We start from the raw sequence: 19,923 nt of genomic DNA on the forward strand, positions 1-19,923 counted from the left end.
TCCAGGCAGACGTGACGTTTCCATGGAGACGTGACGTTTCCAGGCAGACGTGACGTTTCCAGGCAGACGTGACGTTTCCATGGAGACGTGACGTTTCCATGGAGACGTGTCGTTTCCATGGAGACGTGACGTTTCCATGGAGACGTGACGTTTCCAGGCAGACGTGACGTTTCCATGGAGACGTGACGTTTCCAGGCAGACGTGACGTTTCCATGGAGACGTGACGTTTCCAGGCAGACGTGACGTTTCCATGGAGACGTGACGTTTCCAGGCAGACGTGACGTTTCCATGGAGACGTGACGTTTCCATGGAGACGTGACGTTTCCAGGCAGACGTGACGTTTCCATGGAGACGTGACGTTTCCAGGCAGACGTGACGTTTCCAGGCAGACGTGACGTTTCCATGGAGACGTGACGTTTCCAGGCAGACGTGACGTTTCCATGGAGACGTGACGTTTCCAGGCAGACGTGACGTTTCCATGGAGACGTGACGTTTCCAGGCGGACGTGACGTTTCCATGGAGACGTGACGTTGTATTGAACTGATAAGATATTATAGTAATTACTTTCAACCGTTTATGTCTTTCATTGTGACACTTTTCTCCCTCCGCAGCTTTGATCTTCTTTAGCTTCTCTTTATTCCAACTGAACTCAGCAGAAAACATCAGTAAACAAGCGTTTCTTTACTTTAATGGAACTTCTTGGTCATAAACCTGTTTCTTTACTTCCAAAGGAAAATGTTTGTGTGATGAGCAGAGTTGAGTCTGAACCTGCAGCCGTTTGGATGAAAGTTTGTCATCCTACGAACTAAAGTCAGCTGCTCAGCCCACACATACGTGTCTCCATTCAACACGGGAATAAACCCAGTTATCCTAAGAAGCTTCTTTCATCCCAGAAGCTCTTGTTTACTCACCAATCTCATTTATTTTATTTAATGCTTTTAATTTTTTAACGAATTTAAACTATTTGTGGTTTAATAAAACAACTTAAAATAAACCCTGAGATATTAAAAATAAACTTTTTTTTTTTTTTAAATTTAAACCCAAATATCTGATTTTTAAGATGTTTTATTGGATAAATAATTTAATGAGTTCTTCATGGTCAGCTGAATAAGTTCTGATCCAGGACCTGCTGGTCCTGGACTAATGGGGTTGGACAGACCTGGTTCAGGTCTAACTGGTCTAAAGGGGTCAAATTCTCTGCATGGACATGTTTATTTCTTTTCTCTGGACGGTTTTGTGTCTGTAAACCTGGTTTCTGCTGAATGTTTGTGTTTTTGTGGCGTCTGAACTGCTGAACTGTTCTTCAGAACCAGTTCACTGGGATGGAAGCCAGAGGACTCAGACTGGGTCAGGTCCTGGAGGGACCCTGGACCTTACGCTGGGTTTACCTGAAGCTGAACAGACTGTTTTCATGGAGAACACAAGGTCCTCAGACTTTTGAAGGATCCAGGTTTAACTGAATCCCAAATCTGCAGAACTTCTGTCCTCTCCAGCCTCTTTTTGTCGCCTGGGTGCCGGACTGAGTGTCCAGCTTGTCCAGTCTAATCCTGATTCCAGACCTGAGTCTAATCCTGATTCCAGACCTGAGTCTAATCCTGATTCCAGACCTGAGTCTAATCCTGATTCCAGACCTGAGTCTAATCCTGATTCCAGACCTGAGTCTAATCCTGATTCCAGACCTGAGTCTAATCCTGATTCCAGACCTGAGTCTAATCCTGATTCCAGACCTGAGTCTAATCCTGATTCCAGACCTGAGTCTAATCCTGATTCCAGACCTGAGTCTAATCCTGATTCCAGACCTGAGTCTAATCCTGATTCCAGACCTGAGTCTAATCCTGTTTCCAGACCTGAGTCTAATCCTGTTTCCAGACCTGAGTCTAATCCTGATTCCAGACCTGAGTCTAATCCTGATTCCAGACCTGAGTCTAATCCTGATTCCAGACCTGAGTCTAATCCTGATTCCAGACCTGAGTCTAATCCTGTTTCCAGACCTGAGTCTAATCCTGATTCCAGACCTGAGTCTAATCCTGATTCCAGACCTGAGTCTAATCCTGATTCCAGACCTGAGTCTAATCCTGATTCCAGACCTGAGTCTAATCCTGATTCCAGACCTGAGTCTAATCCTGATTCCAGACCTGAGTCTAATCCTGATTCCAGACCTGAGTCTAATCCTGATTCCAGACCTGAGTCTAATCCTGATTCCAGACCTGAGTCTAATCCTGATTCCAGACCTGAGTCTAATCCTGATTCCAGACCTGAGTCTAATCCTGATTCCAGACCTGAGTCTAATCCTGATTCCAGACCTGAGTCTAATCCTGTTTCCAGACCTGAGTCTAATCCTGTTTCCAGACCTGAGTCTAATCCTGATTCCAGACCTGAGTCTAATCCTGATTCCAGACCTGAGTCTAATCCTGATTCCAGACCTGAGTCTAATCCTGATTCCAGACCTGAGTCTAATCCTGATTCCAGACCTGAGTCTAATCCTGATTCCAGACCTGAGTCTAATCCTGTTTCCAGACCTGAGTCTAATCCTGTTTCCAGACCTGAGTCTAATCCTGTTTCCAGACCTGAGTCTAATCCTGATTCCAGACCTGAGTCTAATCCTGTTTCCAGACCTGAGTCTAATCCTGATTCCAGACCTGAGTCTAATCCTGATTCCAGACCTGAGTCTAATCCTGATTCCAGACCTGAGTCTAATCCTGTTTCCAGACCTGAGTCTAATCCTGATTCCAGACCTGAGTCTAATCCTGTTTCCAGACCTGAGTCTAATCCTGATTCCAGACCTGAGTCTAATCCTGATTCCAGACCTGAGTCTAATCCTGATTCTGGATCTGAGTCTGATGCTGGATCTGGTCCTGGTTGTGGATCTGATTCTAATCCTGGATCTGGTTCTGGATCTGGTCCTGGTTCTGGTTCTGTAGTTTCACTGTGGTTGCTGTCGCTGGCTTTCGGAGCGTTCACACTGTCTTTATGTTTAACAGTGTGTGAAAGCACCTCAGATCCCAGAACTGGTCCCAGCAATCTAGAGGACCTGGACTGGCTTTGTCCTTCCAGAGTCCCTGTTTACCCCAGATCCCCGAAACCCAGATCTGACACATCAGGGTCAGACACACCAGGATTGGGATTAGGCTCCCTGGGTCCCCAGCTTCAGTTTATGTCACAGCCAACCCCTTGGCCCCGCCCACAGATGGTGACCCCATGGAGGCTCTCCAGGCTGTGTCTAAGCAGGACCACATGGGCATAGCCTGGGCCCCAGATCTGACTCCAGAAGTAGTTCTTTATGACCCACATCTTCATGAGGAAGGTCCACTTCTGGTCTGGTCTCCAGAAGGCCCCTAGGCGTCAGATCCCTCCCCTCGGTCCGGTGGCAGCTGGACCAGAGGTCCTGTTTTTATTTCCAGACTTCATTTGAGGAACATTTTAATGGATGTCTGAAGAGATGAAGAAGAAGAGCGTTCATTTCATCCTTCTCCTGGAACGTCTCAGTTCCAGCCTGAAAGACCATGAAGGTCCAACATGACCTGGTTCAGAACTTTGGTCCTAACGGGAACATGTCGCCTCCTGTCCTGAACAACACCTGAGACTCCGCCTTGGCCAGTTTTATGATGGACCTGGTGGGTCCAGCGTCCCTTTAAAGCACTTTAAAGCGTTTGTAGAAGCAGACTGAGCCTTTCTGAGCGTCACTTCTCCATGCTGAACACGAGGACCTGAAGGCCACGCGGAGATCAGCGGTTCCTCCACCAGGCGGTGCTGTAGATCAGCAGGCTCACTTCCTGTTGCCAGCACAGGGACGCCCTACAGGCCTCATGCTGTACCTCTGTCATTGATTATCTCTGATATCTTTTCCTCCTGAACAGTCATGATGTTGGACTCTGCTCGTTTCCGATCCAGACTCCAGGAGCCTCCTGACTTCTGTGAAGTTATTGTTGACAGAATAAATGCTGTTCTGCTGATCCGCTGCAGGAGATGATTGTTTGTACATGAAATGATGAACGCTTGGTGATTTAAATAAAGATGAAGAAAGCATTGTCTGCGGCTCAGAACCAGCCAGTTTTTACCTGCTTTTTGCGGCTCCAGGATCTCACCAGCTCATGTTTTCTTCCCAGTAGAAGATAAACATCATGTCAAACGGGAACATTTTCTATCTGGTAGAAACGATGAACTGATTGTGAATCTGAGAAAAGAAGTTCCAGGGTGATGTTTAGCATCGTTAGCATCTTCTTTTAACATCTGTCTGTAAACATGTGGGAAGCGAGGAGACCAGCTGCTGGACTTTTGTCCCGTTCTGGTCTGATGCAGGATTCTAGCTGCTCTGCAGTCCTGGACCGTGTCGCTGGATTCCATGGTTCGTATCGGTGACAGATCGGGACTGCAGGCACGTGAATCGAATGGGGTTCTCATCAGACGTGGAAGGAATAAAACCTGAATTAAACTAAAGTAAAAGTTCAGGTTAGTTTTCTCCCTTCATGTGACCTGTAACATGGTCATGTTTCTACCAGCCTTCAGTCCCTGAACACAACAAGTAACGGGTCATAAATAAAAACGTGTCAGGGATCCCCCTGAATCTGCATGTGCTTCCTGTTCGCTGCTGGTTTCTCTTCCTTTTTCATGTAAAATTGTCATGTCGGTGTTTCCTGTTACAGAAAACAGGAAGTTACGGTGAAGCCTTTCCGTCTGCAGCTACCTGTCAAGGTGAGTGTTTGAGGGTCAGACAACACCAGAGACCTGGACCAGGAAGCTGGCTTTCCTCTTAGCTTGGCAACTGCAGGGTTTTCTGTTTTACAATCTGGTTCATGTCGGACCAGGGTAAATCACCATAACCTACGCTAAATGGATATACTATCAGCCACATTTACCAACTCTGCGGGGGGATCCCGAGGCGTTCCCAGGCCAGCCGAGAGATATAATCCCTCCAGCGTGTCCTGGGTCTTCCCCGGGGTCTCCTCCCAGAGGGACGTGCCTGGAACACCTCATCAGGGAGGTCCAGGAGGCATCCTGACCAGATGCCCGAGCCACCTCAACTGGTTCCTCTCGATGCGGAGGAGCAGCGGCTCTACTCTGATCTCCTCCCGGATGACCGAGCTCCTCACCCTATCTCTAAGGGAGAGCCCGGCCACCCTGCGGAGGAAACTCATTTCAGCCGCCTGTATACGAGATCTCCTTCTTTCGGTCACGACCCACAGCTCATGACCATAGGTGAGGGTAGGAACGTAGATCGACTGATAAATCGAGAGCTTCGCCTTCTGGCTCAGCTCCTTCTTCACCACGACAGACCGGCGCAGAGTCCGCATTACTGCAGACGCCGCACCGATCCGTCTGTCCATCTCACGCTCCATCCTTCCCTCACTCGTGAACAAGACCCCGAGATATTTAAACTCCTCCACTTGAGGCAGGACCTGACTCCCGACCCGGAGAGGGCAATCCACCCTATTCCGGCTGAGGACCATGGTCTCAGATTTGGAGGTCAGTGGCGGCTGGTGGTAAAAAAAAATTAGGGGGGGTGCAGTTATGTAAAGGTTTAAACAAAAAGTGGTGAAAAAAACAGTACAGTAAATAATATAAACAATCTAAATAAAAAACACAAACACAATCAACCACTCAAACTATATTTACATAGCACTTTTATTTAAAATAGTGCTTCAAAAAAAAAAAAAAGTTTTCCTTTCAGTACTACTTGAACATAAATTTGGCCCTCCTTTCTTTCAGTCCAGCAAATTTGTCAATAACCTTTTGGTTAAAGTCAGTCATTTCAGTTACTAGCCCCTTTTCCATTGACAGCACTGCTAGAGCATTCAGTCTCTCTTGGGTCATAGTGTTTCGGAGAAAAGTCTTTATTCGTTTTAAAGTTGAAAAGCATCTCTCAGCCTCAGCAGTGGTCATCGGTGTGGTGATGATGATCCTTAAGAGAGTAACTGTTTCTGAGAATACCTCCCCAAGGTTATTTTCCATAAAGAGCTGAAAGAGGTCCACAGCACCACGACAGGCTTTGAACTCATCCTTGCTGTAAATAAGACTAAGCTCTGTCTTAAGCTTGTTTCCATTGAGCATTGGGTAGGCGTTCACAGTGCTGGTCAGTGCATCTTCAGGAAAGGTCTTGTTGTAATGTGCAAACTGGTCACTTTGCAGTAGGGTGGCACTGACAAGGTGGTTTGTGAAGGAGAACCTTTCCCTTGTGTGTCCCAATATTGTATCACAGACCTACAAAAAGAGAAAAGCATTGAAAAATATTAATTCCAAATTTAAAAGAAAAAAGATGTCATTTTCAAAATCCTTTTATATTGTATTAGTTATTCTTTAGATAAACTTTTTAACAAAAATACAACCTATTATGGTGGGGGTTGAAGAACCAAAGAAAAAACATGGCAGTAGTATAGTTTTCTAGTGATTATCAAAAAAATTAAACAGTTTTAGAACAGTTTAGATCTCATTTGCAGCTATATTTTTGTGCTGAGATACCATATTACACATTTACTGGTGTAGATGGGAAAGTTGTGGTTAGGGTGTCTGATGACTTGTGAATCCAGGTGTGTGATATGAGCTGGGTCTTTCAGCACAAAAAAACTGGTGTATGGACGTTGGACATGCACAATAAGCAAAAATCTAATTTTGACATATCCTTGACTGCCAAAGTATTTTTTCCATTGGTGCATTTATTGTAATATAGTATTAGTTAATTGCCATGTTTTTTTATGTTGCTTATTTAATAATTAGTTAATGTTGCTTAAATAATGTGGTCAGCCTAACATGAACACATACAAAGAGCTTTTAATTCACCATGTGGTGCAGAATTAATGCATCAGTCCATTTTCTTTATGATACGTGAATTTTTTCATACACTTCCATAAACACAGATAAACTAAATCATCCTCTTTCACTTTACAATGAATCTGTGCTTAAAACACTGTATCTCACCTCCTCAGCAATCCTTTGACGTTCCTGTGGACTGGTTGTTCGTCGTCTCTTTGCGGCCTGGGAGCTGCTGCTTTCACCATGGCTTTGCTCAACCATCATACGGACAGAGTCTCTGCACATGACAAGAAATTATAATAACAGATAGTTAGGAAGTAACAATCAGTGATTGCTAACAATATTTGTGAAGTAGATAAATGTAGCCATTACCTGATCTTTTTAATGTCCTGCTGGAACCCGTTAATATGGACAGAGTCTAGTTCTTTTCTGAAGCTTGGCATACAGGAGATCCACATGAGGCATGATGTTATGAAAAAGCAAAAGAAAAAACTTAAAATCTTGATTCTCCAGCAGCATCCCATAGGCTCCTGCCTCTCGAACAGTGTTGGGGTCAAAGTCATTGGAGTCTCTCATACTCTCAAAACAGTGAATGAGATCTTCTCTGTGCTCAAACACAGTATTGATGGCACGACTGTGAAAGTTCCACCTAACAGAGCTGGATGTGGGCAGTCTATGGGCCACAATTTTATCAAGAACACCTGTGCGCTTTGGTGATTTTGAAAAGAAGCTGGCAAACCCAGAAAGGTCAGGAAAAAAAATCCTTATTTTGGAAATGTGAGAGGTGGCCTGTTTCATTATCAGGTTGAGCTGATGTGCATAGCAGTGGATGTAGTGGGCATTTGGGTAGATATCTTGTATCTTTCTCTGAACACCTGAGGTTTCACCCCTCATCACACTGGCTCCATCACACGCCTGACAGATGAGCTTGCCTTTCTGGTCTTCTGGAAGAATGGCAGCAAGACGCTCTTTGAGTGCAGAAGAAATAGACTCAGCTGTAGCTGACTGCAGAGGGATAAACTCAAATATCTTTCCTGCAGGTTGTTTTTGCCATCAATATAGCGCTTAACAAGCACAAGTTGGGCATGTGTGGCAATGTCCATAGTTTCATCTGCCTGGATGGATATAAAGTCGCTGCTCTGAGCTTCTTGAATAATATGTTCCCTGACAGTAGTCAACATACAGTCCAGAAGTTCATTTTGCACAGTTTTCGAAGTCCCTTTGAAAACAGTTGCGTTATCGAGATGTTCTTTCAACACCCCATCAAGCGAGGCAACGAAATCTACTAATCCACAAAAAATTCCGGGATTTTCAGAGCTCTCACTCTCATCATGGCCTCTCAAAACTAATTCGAAAGCTCCGCGAAATTTTACACAGTCTATTATTCGTGACAGAATGTGTCGATTCTTCCTCACCTCTTCATTGCGCCTTCTAATGCCAATCCGGTAGCCTTCATCTAGCTGCTCAGCGATGCTAAGGCCTCCAAAAAAATGTAGCTTCAAGCTGTTGTCAAGATGGATACGGCTGCTCTCGTGCCTCTTGCATTTTTCTGATAAATGTTTCAGATCACGCACGCCCGTTGTTGTCCACAATTTATCCGTGCCGATCGTTTGAAACAGTAAAGAGGGGAAGCAGTAGAACGAGTTATTCACGGAGCATCCACTTAGCCAGCTACGTTTCTCATAGCTACCCCGCGAGAAACCGCGAGTGTAAGCTCGTCCTCTATCACTTATCTCCTGCTGAATCTGTAAATCGGGCTGGTCCGGCCCAAGCTCCTTTACTCTTTTCTTTTCTTCAAGGCTGCGGCTCGCAAAAGGGTATCTCTGTAAAGAAACAACCGTGTTGTCCGCCGTAGTTTCACTAGAAGACGCCATTCCGTAGTTGTCTGTCATTCACAGTGTAAGGCCAAGTGTGCATGTGTAAATCTACTGATGTGTTTACATGATTGACAACGTCCATTGTCCAATTACACGTGACGAAAAAATACAGTTACAAATATTTATTGGCTACTAATCAAAGTGGGTGTCTCTAGGGCGCAACTCTTGCGCCCCGAAGGGGATCCCTGAGGTGGCCAATGAGAGAGAGACCTGCAGTCACATGCTGGGCAAAAGCTGAAGGACATCTATTTATCTATATTAGACCGGCGCCCCTTCATTTGAAAGGACGTATTTGAAAGAAAATCCTCTTCAAAATTAATAGTGTACGTTTCTAAAAGGCTTTTATGAGGTAGTACAAAATGCATTTTGTTTGAATATGTGTAATAAATAATTATATGATAAAAATGATCATTTTGAGATATATTTCTGGGGAGGTCGGCGCCCTTGTGCCCTCTATTGGCCAGCCGCCACTGCTGGAGGTGCTGATTCCCATCCCAGCTTCACACTCGGCTGCGAATCGCTCAAGCGAGAGCTGGAGATCACGACCAGATGAAGCCAACAGGACCACGTCATCTGCAAAAAGCAGAGACCCCATCCTGAGGCCACCAAGCCGGATCCCCTCAACACCTCGGCTGCACCTAGAAATTCTGTCCATAGAAGTTATGAACAGAATCGGTGATAAAGGGCAGCCTTGGCGGAGTCCAACCCTCACCGGAAACGAATCCGACTTACTACCGGCAATGCGGACCAAGCTCTGACACCTGTCGTACAGGGACCGGACAGCTCGTACAAGGGGGTCCGGTACCCTATACTCCCGGAGTACCCCCCACAGGAGCCCCCGGGGGACACGGTCGAACGCCTTCTCCAGGTCCACAAAGCACATGTAGACTGGTTGGGCAAACTCCCATGCCCCCTCCAGGACCCCAAAGAGGGTATAGAGCTGGTCCACTGTTCCGCGACCAGGACGAAAACCACACTGCTCCTCCTCAATCCGGGATTCGACTTTCCGGCGGACCCTCCTCTCCAGGACCCCTGAATAGACCTTACCAGGGAGGCTGAGGAGTGTGATTCCCCTGTAATTGGAACACACCCTCCGGTCCCCCTTCTTGAAAAGGGGGACCACCACCCCAGTCTGCCAATCCAGCGGTACTGTCCCTGATGTCCACGCGATGCTGCAGAAGCGTGTCAGCCAGGACAGCCCCACAGCATCCAGAGCCTTAAGGAACTCCGGGCGGATCTCATCCACCCCCGGGGCCTTGCCGCCAAGGAGTTTTCTGACCACCTCAGCGACTTCAGCCCCAGAGATAGGAGAGTCCACCCCTGAGTCCCCCAGCTCTGCTTCCTCATCGGAAGACGTGTTGGTAGGATTGAGGAGGTCTTCGAAGTATTCCCTCCACCGACCCACAACGTCCCGAGTTGAGGTCAGCAGCTCCCCATCTCCACTGTACACAGTGTTGATGGAGCACTGCTTCCCCCTCCTGAGCCGCCGGATGGTGGACCAGAATCTCCTCGAAGCCGTCCAGAAGTCGTTCTCCATGGCTGAATCTGCATCCTGCTTAGCCTGTTGGTACCCATCAGCTGCCTCCAGAGTCCCACAGGCCAAGATAGGACTCCTTCTTCAGCTTGACAGCATCCCTCACTGCTGGTGTCCAACAGTGAGTTCTGGGATTACCGCCACGACAGGCACCAACGACCTTACAGCCACAGCTCCGACTGGCCGCCTCAACAATAGAGACTGCAACTCACTTTATACTGGGATAGACCAGTCGCTCCTCCACCGCCTACAGCTGGTCCAGAACTCTGCTGTCTGCCTGTTAACAGTTTAAAGGCGGTGAGAGGGCATTATCCCTGTACTGCTCTCTCTTCATTGGCTGTCTGTCTCTTTTAGAATAGTTTTTAAACTTTTACTTTTGGCTTTTACATGTTTAAATGACCTCTCTGAGCTTCTGCACCGTTGCCGTCCTGTTGGAGCTCTGAGATCTGAAGACCAGAGGTTTCGAGTGGTCCCGAGGACTCGACTTGTGGAAACAGAGCCTTTTCCACTGTAGCCCCCAAACTCTGGAATGGTTCCCCTCTTAGCTCTGCTAGGACTTTTAATTGATTTTAAGCCTCTTTTAAAAACTCATCTTTTCACGTTGGTTTCTAACTCTAAAGTTAGACCACCAGGCCTTTTTTTTTGTCTTATATTTTCTATTTAACTGTTGTTTTATGCTATTAATGTTTTTTATTTTACCTGTACAGTACTTTGGTTACCTATGGTCTGAGAAAGTGCTCCATAAATAAAAGTTTTGATTGATTGCCTGCCTGGATGAGTGAACCAGGTAACAGGGGATATCTCGGGGTAGTTAAACGTCCTCCATCACACTAAGCATGTCAGGAAGTGAAAGATAGGATCTGATCTTTCTACCAGAATATCTGAATCCAGAATTATGACATAACTCAAAGAAAACTCAGTTTTTCATCCAACTTGTTTATTTTCATGTTAATGTGAGAGAAATGAAAAAAACAAACGTTACAGTTTTTAATACAGCTCCCTCTCTTTAGTCTTCCATCAGGCACAGGACCAGGCGGCGGTCAGAGACCTCTACTGGTTTCTTGACAGAAGGTTTGGGAGGTCAGGTTGAGTCCAACTTCAACTTAAAAATGTCCCAGTCCATACCAGTAAGTCTATGCCAGTCTCTGATCCAGCTGCATATCCATCAGTCGGGTCCATCTCATCAGTCCATGAAACCTTTGTAAGATCCATCTTTAGATAGTTTTTGCTCAAGTCTGATTCTGTGGTGGTCGGTTCCCAGTTTTCGTACCTTGGCTATGTCTCTAAACACCCCGTGTTTGGGATACTGCAGACAGGCTACAGTTCTGGAGGATAACGGGTACTTTTCAGTCTGTTAAATCTCTTTTCTGATCATGTTACCTGAAGAACACAAGCTGCTTCATGACTGGACGGACCTAATGGAGGTGTTGGTCTCCAAGGCAATGCCCTCCCTCACATGCTTCACTGAAATCCACATTATTATGGGCATTGAAATGATCGTTAGGTCCACATATTCATTTGTCTAATAGCTGCAGACAGTGTAAACTACTTCCCAGTCAGGACCAAACCAGTCTCTCCAGTCATCTGCAGAATAAACCACAACCAGACCTGGCCTACGGTGGTCTGATAGAAGCAGCCGGTCAGTGGAAACGAAGCCGTTTCTCTGATTCAAACTGGTTTTGTTCCTCTTCAGAAAGCTGGTTTCCTTTCACGCTGTGGAAAAATGATCAAACCATCAGGAGTCCATGTCAAACAGCTGATCAATATCATTGATGATGAGCCACACAGCTTTGAAGACAGGCTGAGTAAGCTCTGGGGACCCTCTTTCATATGATGCAGGAGGTCTAAAAGGACCACTGCGTCAACTGGACCATCATAAAGGATCCACATCTTGACCCAAACTACCACCTCCACCCATCCTGCTTTTTACCATCATAAGCATCAGCTGCAAGGTCAGCAACACTTTATTTACCCAAACAGAGACTTACCAACTCACCCAGTCCCCAACTCTACCTACACTTCCATCTCCACCTAAACCACCAACTCCACCTAAACTACCATCTCCACCTAAACCACCAACTCCACCTAAACCACCATCTCCACCTAAACCACCATCTCCACCTAAACCACCAACTCCACCTAAACCACCAACTCCACCTAAACCACCAACTCCACCTAAACTACCATCTCCACCTAAACCACCAACTCCACCTAAACCACCAACTCCACCTAAACCACCAACTCCACCTAAACTACCATCTCCACCTAAACCACCAACTCCACCTAAACCACCAACTCCACCTAAACCACCAACTCCACCTAAACTACCATCTCCACCTAAACTACCATCTCCACCTAAACCACCATCTCCACCTAAACCACCAACTCCACCTAAACTACCATCTCCACCTAAACCACCATCTCCACCTAAACCACCAACTCCACCTAAACCACCAACTCCACCTAAACCACCAACTCCACCTAAACTACCATCTCCACCTAAACCACCAACTCCACCTAAACCACCAACTCCACCTAAACCACCATCTCCACCTAAACCACCAACTCCACCTAAACTACCATCTCCACCTAAACCACCATCTCCACCTAAACCACCAACTCCACCTAAACCACCAACTCCACCTAAACCACCATCTCCACCTAAACCACCATCTCCACCTAAACTACCAACTCCACCTAAACCACCAACTCCACCTAAACTACCATCTCCACCTAAACCACCATCTCCACCTAAACCACCAACTCTACCTACACTTCCATCTCCACCTAAACCACCAACTCCACGTAAACCACCATCTCCACCTAAACTACCATCTCCACCTAAACTACCATCTCCACCTAAACCACCAACTCCACCTAAACCACCATCTCCACCTGAACCACCATCTCCACCTGAACCACCATCTCCACCTGAACCACCAACTCCACCTAAACCACCATCTCCACCTAAACTACCAACTCCACCTAAACCACCATCTCCACCTAAACCACCATCTCCACCTAAACCACCAACTCCACCTAAACCACCATCTCCACCTAAACCACCAACTCCACCTAAACCACCATCTCCACCTAAACCACCATCTCCACCTAAACCACCATCTCCACCTAAACCACCAACTCCACCTAAACCACCATCTCCACCTAAACCACCAACTCCACCTAAACCACCAACTCCACCTAAACCACCATCTCCACCTAAACCACCAACTCCACCTAAACCACCAACTCCACCTAAACCACCATCTCCACCTAAACCACCATCTCCACCTAAACCACCAACTCCACCTAAACTACCATCTCCACCTAAACCACCAACTCCACCTAAACCACCATCTCCACCTAAACCACCATCTCCACCTAAACCACCATCTCCACCTAAACCACCATCTCCACCTAAACCACCAACTCCACCTAAACCACCATCTCCACCTAAACCACCAACTCCACCTAAACCACCATCTCCACCTAAACCACCAACTCCACCTAAACCACCATCTCCACCTAAACCACCATCTCCACCTAAACCACCATCTCCACCTAAACCACCAACTCCACCTAAACCACCATCTCCACCTAAACCACCAACTCCACCTAAACCACCATCTCCACCTAAACCACCAACTCCACCTAAACTACCATCTCCACCTAAACCACCAACTCCACCTAAACCACCATCTCCACCTAAACCACCAACTCCACCTAAACCACCATCTCCACCTAAACCACCAACTCCACCTAAACCACCAACTCCACCTAAACCACCAACTCCACCTAAACCACCATCTCCACCTAAACCACCAACTCCACCTAAACCACCATCTCCACCTAAACCACCATCTCCACCTAAACCACCATCTCCACCTAAACCACCATCTCCACCTAAACTACCATCTCCACCTAAACCACCAACTCCACCTAAACCACCAACTCCACCTAAACCACCAACTCCACCTAAACCACCATCTCCACCTAAACCACCATCTCCACCTAAACCACCAACTCCACCTAAACCACCAACTCCACCTAAACCACCATCTCCACCTAAACCACCAACTCCACCTAAACCACCATCTCCACCTAAACCACCAACTCCACCTAAACCACCATCTCCACCTAAACCACCATCTCCACCTAAACCACCAACTCCACCTAAACTACCATCTCCACCTAAACCACCATCTCCACCTAAACTACCATCTCCACCTAAACCACCAACTCCACCTAAACTACCAACTCCACCTAAACTACCATCTCCACCTAAACCACCATCTCCACCTAAACCACCATCTCCACCTAAACCACCAACTCCACCTAAACTACCAACTCCACCTAAACTACCATCTCCACCTAAACCACCATCTCCACCTAAACCACCATCTCCACCTAAACCACCAACTCCACCTAAACCACCATCTCCACCTAAACCACCAACTCCACCTAAACCACCATCTCCACCTAAACCACCAACTCCACCTAAACCACCATCTCCACCTAAACCACCATCTCCACCTAAACCACCATCTCCACCTAAACTACCATCTCCACCTAAACCACCAACTCCACCTAAACCACCATCTCCACCTAAACTACCATCTCCACCTAAACCACCAACTCCACCTAAACTACCATCTCCACCTAAACCACCAACTCCACCTAAACCACCATCTCCACCTAAACCACCAACTCCACCTAAACCACCAACTCCACCTAAACCACCATCTCCACCTAAACCACCAACTCCACCTAAACCACCATCTCCACCTAAACCACCAACTCCACCTAAACCACCAACTCCACCTAAACCACCATCTCCACCTAAACCACCAACTCCACCTAAACCACCATCTCCACCTAAACCACCAACTCCACCTAAACCACCATCTCCACCTAAACCACCATCTCCACCTAAACCACCAACTCCACCTAAACTACCATCTCCACCTAAACCACCAACTCCACGTAGGCTACTAACTCCACCTGCAGGTAAAGTGAAGCCAAGACTTTCCCTACTCTGCCTCGAACGAATACTCACTGACTTCATTGGTTGAATTGGTTAAAAATTAAAAAGTAGAAATTAAGCCTGAAGAGTTGAATAGAGGCAGTTGGGCGGGCCATGCTGAGGAAAATACTGCTACCCGTTTACAAGTTTACTTGAAATGTTTCATTTTTTTTCTTCATGACAAATACATAAAGAAGCGCGCAATTCAAGCTAAAGTCAGCTTTCAGAGTTACAAACATCCTCTCGGATGCACATAAACTGGCATTTCAGCTAATACCAGATGCTACACTGGTGCAGTTAGCCAGAAGCTCTGCTAACATTAGCCCGACACCCACTCCGTCCCTGACCCCCTGTCTGGGAGGATTCTCACAGGGAAAGAGATGCTACATTTTCATCCACAGCTAAAGATGTCGACAGTGGTGTAGTTCAGGGTATACGCGGGTCTACCGAGTATACCACTTTCTTTTTCCAGTCAGCCTTGAGTAAACCCATTTCTAAACCCCTTGTGATGCTGCTTTTACAGTTAGAAATGTCCCTACACATGTACCCACATCATATATACATAGACGCCTCATTAAGCACTGGAGAGTGAATCAGCGTCGCCGCCATATTGGATGGGTTGCCACCATCGAGTCTTGCTGCAGTCTACGTAGTTTCCCCACATATATTACACACAAACAAAACACTTTTCTACATAACTGGTTTATAAATAATAAATAAGTAATAATTAACACAGTGAATAATCTACTAAATGGAAATGAGGTGTTTATGGATATGGATATGACATTGATGTTTCACAAAGAGTTTTACATGGTAGTATAATTACCTCCACCAAGGAGGTTCTGTTTTTACCGCCTTTATCCGTCCATAACTTTTTAAGTTATGGACGGATTTTCTCGAAATTTTCAGGACTTGTTGGAAATGTGAAAAGGAAGAACTGATTTAATTTTGGTGGTGATCAGGATCACCGTTTGGATCCAGGAACATTTTAAAGGCCTTGGTAGAGGTTTACGTTCTCAGAGTGTTTTTCTGGTTAACTTCTGAATTGCATAGTTTTGATACAATATTTTATTTTCAGACTTTGTACAACTGTATCTCTATATTGATAAATTAAGAAAGAGAGTCAACCGTAGTCAAGAGAAAGCAGCAACTATTCCTGTATTTTGTTCAGCATACGGTTGCAATAACCAGCGAAATATTGAAAGCAGATCGTGTGGAATTACATTTCACAAGGTTGAATAATAATTTGTTTGACCAGATAAAAACAGATAAATCCAAATGCATCAATAAACAATGTTAGTATCAAATTCATTTATACATTTATTTGTATTGTAGCTACCTTATGTCTTAAGTAAATAGCATTATAAAAATATTTTAGCACATAGTTTTTATTATTTTACAGTGTATTATAACAATATCTCTGCTCTTTGTAACAAACCAAACTGTGAGAAAAATCAGGTAAAAACTTGGTGAAGATATTGTTGTGGTTGGACCTACATCTTACAGATAAATGGATTGGAGGCGCATGGAGACCCATCCAAAATGGCTGCGCGATGAGACATCAGCTTGTGTAGGCAGCGTGGTGCTGTGGAGTCTATATATGTATGATGTCTATGGTGGAAACCCTATACGTCACCCAGCAGCTCAGCTATGGTGCAGTTAGCCATCAGCTGCCTTTTTTTAGACATCAATATTGACTGGCCAGACCAGTGGACTGCTAAACACCATGGTTTTTAATCCAACAACTGCTGGTTGGGTCAGTCAGTTTGGGTAGATTGCTAGTTTGGGTAACTTCTTCGGACACTGAGAACTATTGTGTGTGTGTTTTTGGGGGTGGGAGGATGGAAGTTGTGATGCAGCAGCTGCATTGTTTATTCTCCGCAGGCATCAGGTCGGTAGCAGCGTGAACTCCTTTGGGATCAACAAGGAGCAACATTTGTCACTCTCAACACAACGGATAAACTCTGGAAGCCAGAGCTAGAAAATACACAAGGACGTGATTGAAGAGCCTCTGCTTCTAGATTCAGTTTTACACGAGTGCACGTTTCAGCTGCTTTTGATGTGTAGAAGAAAAAGATATATTGAAACAATTTATTTTCAATAAATGTTTAAAAAATAATTGAAACACTAAGTTTGCCTCATGTTGAACATAACTGACATTCATGCAGGCTGCTTGTGTGACCTGTAATACCTACAAACTGCCCCTGGACAGGTGACAAACTGTAATCCAGGTAATCCTTATTCCGTCTGTTGTTATTCCATCTTATTCCATCTGACGGAATAAGAAATAGTTTACTCCATTTTCTGAACTATTTAGTCCAATTCAGAGTCACGGGGAGCTGGAGTCTATCCCAGCAGTCATCAGGTGAGATTCAGGGACACCTGGACAGGTCGCCATCCATCACAGAGACAAATAACCATTCACACTCACTCCCACAGACGTGTAGAGTAACCAGGTAACCTAACATGCATGGTGTGGACTATGGGAGGAAGCCGGAGAGAACCCACACATACATGGGGAGAAAAGCCGCCGTTTGACTCTTCCCACAACCTGAGGCTCAAACCAGTGACCTTCTTCTGACCACTACGCCACTGTGCAGCCGGGTAGTTGACTGAAAAGGCAGAGGTGTCTCTTCGCAGTCTGTGGACCAGTGCAGCTTTGGTCATTTTATAAATCCTGGCTGAGATTCAGGAGCTGAACTTGAGTGACGACGGTCCACATCAGAAAGGTGTTCCTGGGTGAAGACACCTCTGACCATCTCCACTACCTCCACCTAAATAATGCTTCATGTGTTTTCTATGAATAATTAATCATTCCAATAACCCCTCCTAGAAGATTATCAGCTGTCTCGTCAACACACCTGAATGCTCTTCACACTGATGAAGATCAATAAATAAATAAGTAGAGGTTGGAGTGACTTGATAATCATGACAGAAGGACCAAATGGCAGCTAATCACCAGGAGGAAACGCTCCTCACCAGATCTCCTTCAGGTTGGTGTTTTCCTTCAGAGCCTCGTGCAGCTGCCGGATTCCTGCTGCTTTTAACTTGTTGTTGATCAGCCTGCAGACAGACATGCATCATGACCTGCAGCTCCCACCCTGGTGGCGTGTTGGTGTGTGTGTGGTGTTGGTGTGTGTGTGGCGTGTTGGTGTGTGTGGCGTGTTGGTGTGTGTGTGGCGTGTTGGTGTGTGTGTGGCGTGTTGGTGTGTGTGTGGCGTGTTGGTGTGTGTGTGGCGTGTTGGTGTGTGTGGCGTGTTGGTGTGTGTGTGGCGTGTTGGTGTGTGTGTGGCGTGTTGGTGTGTGTGGCGTGTTGGTGTGTGTGTGGCGTGTTGGTGTGTGTGGCGTGTTGGTGTGTGTGTGGCGTGTTGGTGTGTGTGGCGTGTTGGTGTGTGTGTGGCGTGTTGGTGTGTGTGTGGCGTGTTGGTGTGTGTGTGGTGTTGGTGTGTGTGTGGCGTGTTGGTGTGTGTGGCGTGTTGGTGTGTGTGTGGCGTGTTGGTGTGTGTGTGGCGTGTTGGTGTGTGTGTGGTGTTGGTGTGTGTGTGGCGTGTTGGTGTGTGTGGCGTGTTGGTGTGTGTGGCGTGTTGGTGTGTGTGTGACGTGTTGGTGTGTGTGGCGTGTTGACGTGTGTGACGTGTTGGTGTGTGTGGCGTGTTGGTGTGTGTGGCGTGTTGACGTGTGTGACGTGTTGGTGTGTGTGGCGTGTTGGTGTGTGTGGCGTGTTGACGTGTGTGACGTGTTGGTGTGTGTGGCGTGTTGGTGTGTGTGTGGCGTGTTGGTGTGTGTGTGGCGTGTTGGTGTGTGTGTGGCGTGTTGGTGTGTGTGTGGCGTGTTGGTGTGTGTGTGGTGTTGGTGTGTGTGTGGCGTGTTGGTGTGTGTGGCGTGTTGGTGTGTGTGTGGCGTGTTGGTGTGTGTGGCGTGTTGGTGTGTGTGGCGTGTTGGTGTGTGTGTGGCGTGTTGGTGTGTGTGTGGCGTGTTGGTGTGTGTGTGGCGTGTTGGTGTGTGTGGCGTGTTGGTGTGTGTGTGGCGTGTTGGTGTGTGTGTGGCGTGTTGGTGTGTGTGTGGCGTGTTGGTGTGTGTGGCGTGTTGGTGTGTGTGTGGCGTGTTGGTGTGTGTGTGGCGTGTTGGTGTGTGTGGCGTGTTGGTGTGTGTGTGGCGTGTTGGTGTGTGTGGCGTGTTGGTGTGTGTGTGGCGTGTTGGTGTGTGTGGCGTGTTGGTGTGTGTGTGGCGTGTTGGTGTGTGTGTGGCGTGTTGGTGTGTGTGTGGTGTTGGTGTGTGTGTGGCGTGTTGGTGTGTGTGGCGTGTTGGTGTGTGTGTGGCGTGTTGGTGTGTGTGTGGCGTGTTGGTGTGTGTGTGGTGTTGGTGTGTGTGTGGCGTGTTGGTGTGTGTGGCGTGTTGGTGTGTGTGGCGTGTTGGTGTGTGTGTGGCGTGTTGGTGTGTGTGGCGTGTTGGTGTGTGTGTGGCGTGTTGGTGTGTGTGGCGTGTTGGTGTGTGTGGCGTGTTGGTGTGTGTGGCGTGTTGGTGTGTGTGTGGCGTGTTGGTGTGTGTGTGGCGTGTTGGTGTGTGTGTGGCGTGTTGGTGTGTGTGGCGTGTTGGTGTGTGTGTGGTGTTGGTGTGTGTGTGGTGTTGGTGTGTGTGTGGCGTGTTGGTGTGTGTGGCGTGTTGGTGTGTGTGGCGTGTTGGTGTGTGTGGCGTGTTGGTGTGTGTGGCGTGTTGGTGTGTGTGTGGCGTGTTGGTGTGTG

At 46.8% G+C, this 19,923-nt stretch overlaps 2 protein-coding genes across 2 annotated transcripts in view; one reads left to right on the forward strand and one right to left on the reverse strand.

Moving 5' to 3' along the window:
• The window catches only part of znrf2b (zinc and ring finger 2b), a 38,558-nt gene extending 34,714 nt beyond the window's left edge, over nucleotides 1-3,844 (forward strand). The window contains exon 6 of the transcript XR_013771304.1: nucleotides 3,055-3,844. The gene's annotated coding sequence lies outside the window, so the exon portion shown is untranslated. The remainder of the gene's footprint in view (nucleotides 1-3,054) is intronic.
• Nucleotides 3,845-11,104: 7,260 nt separating this feature from the next.
• Nucleotides 11,105-19,923, reverse strand: part of nod1 (nucleotide-binding oligomerization domain containing 1) — a 33,210-nt gene continuing 24,391 nt past the window's right edge. Inside the window, exons 10-11 of the mRNA XM_079241181.1 lie at nucleotides 18,161-18,244; nucleotides 11,105-11,871 (exon numbers count right to left, since the gene is read on the reverse strand). Coding sequence (XP_079097307.1) covers nucleotides 11,799-11,871; nucleotides 18,161-18,244 — 157 coding nt within the window. The 3' untranslated portion in view covers nucleotides 11,105-11,798. The remainder of the gene's footprint in view (nucleotides 11,872-18,160; nucleotides 18,245-19,923) is intronic.

The sequence above is a fragment of the Telmatherina bonti genome (genome assembly GCF_933228915.1).
Source record: "Telmatherina bonti genome assembly, chromosome: 5".
NCBI classification, from domain to species: domain Eukaryota; kingdom Metazoa; phylum Chordata; class Actinopteri; order Atheriniformes; family Telmatherinidae; genus Telmatherina; species Telmatherina bonti.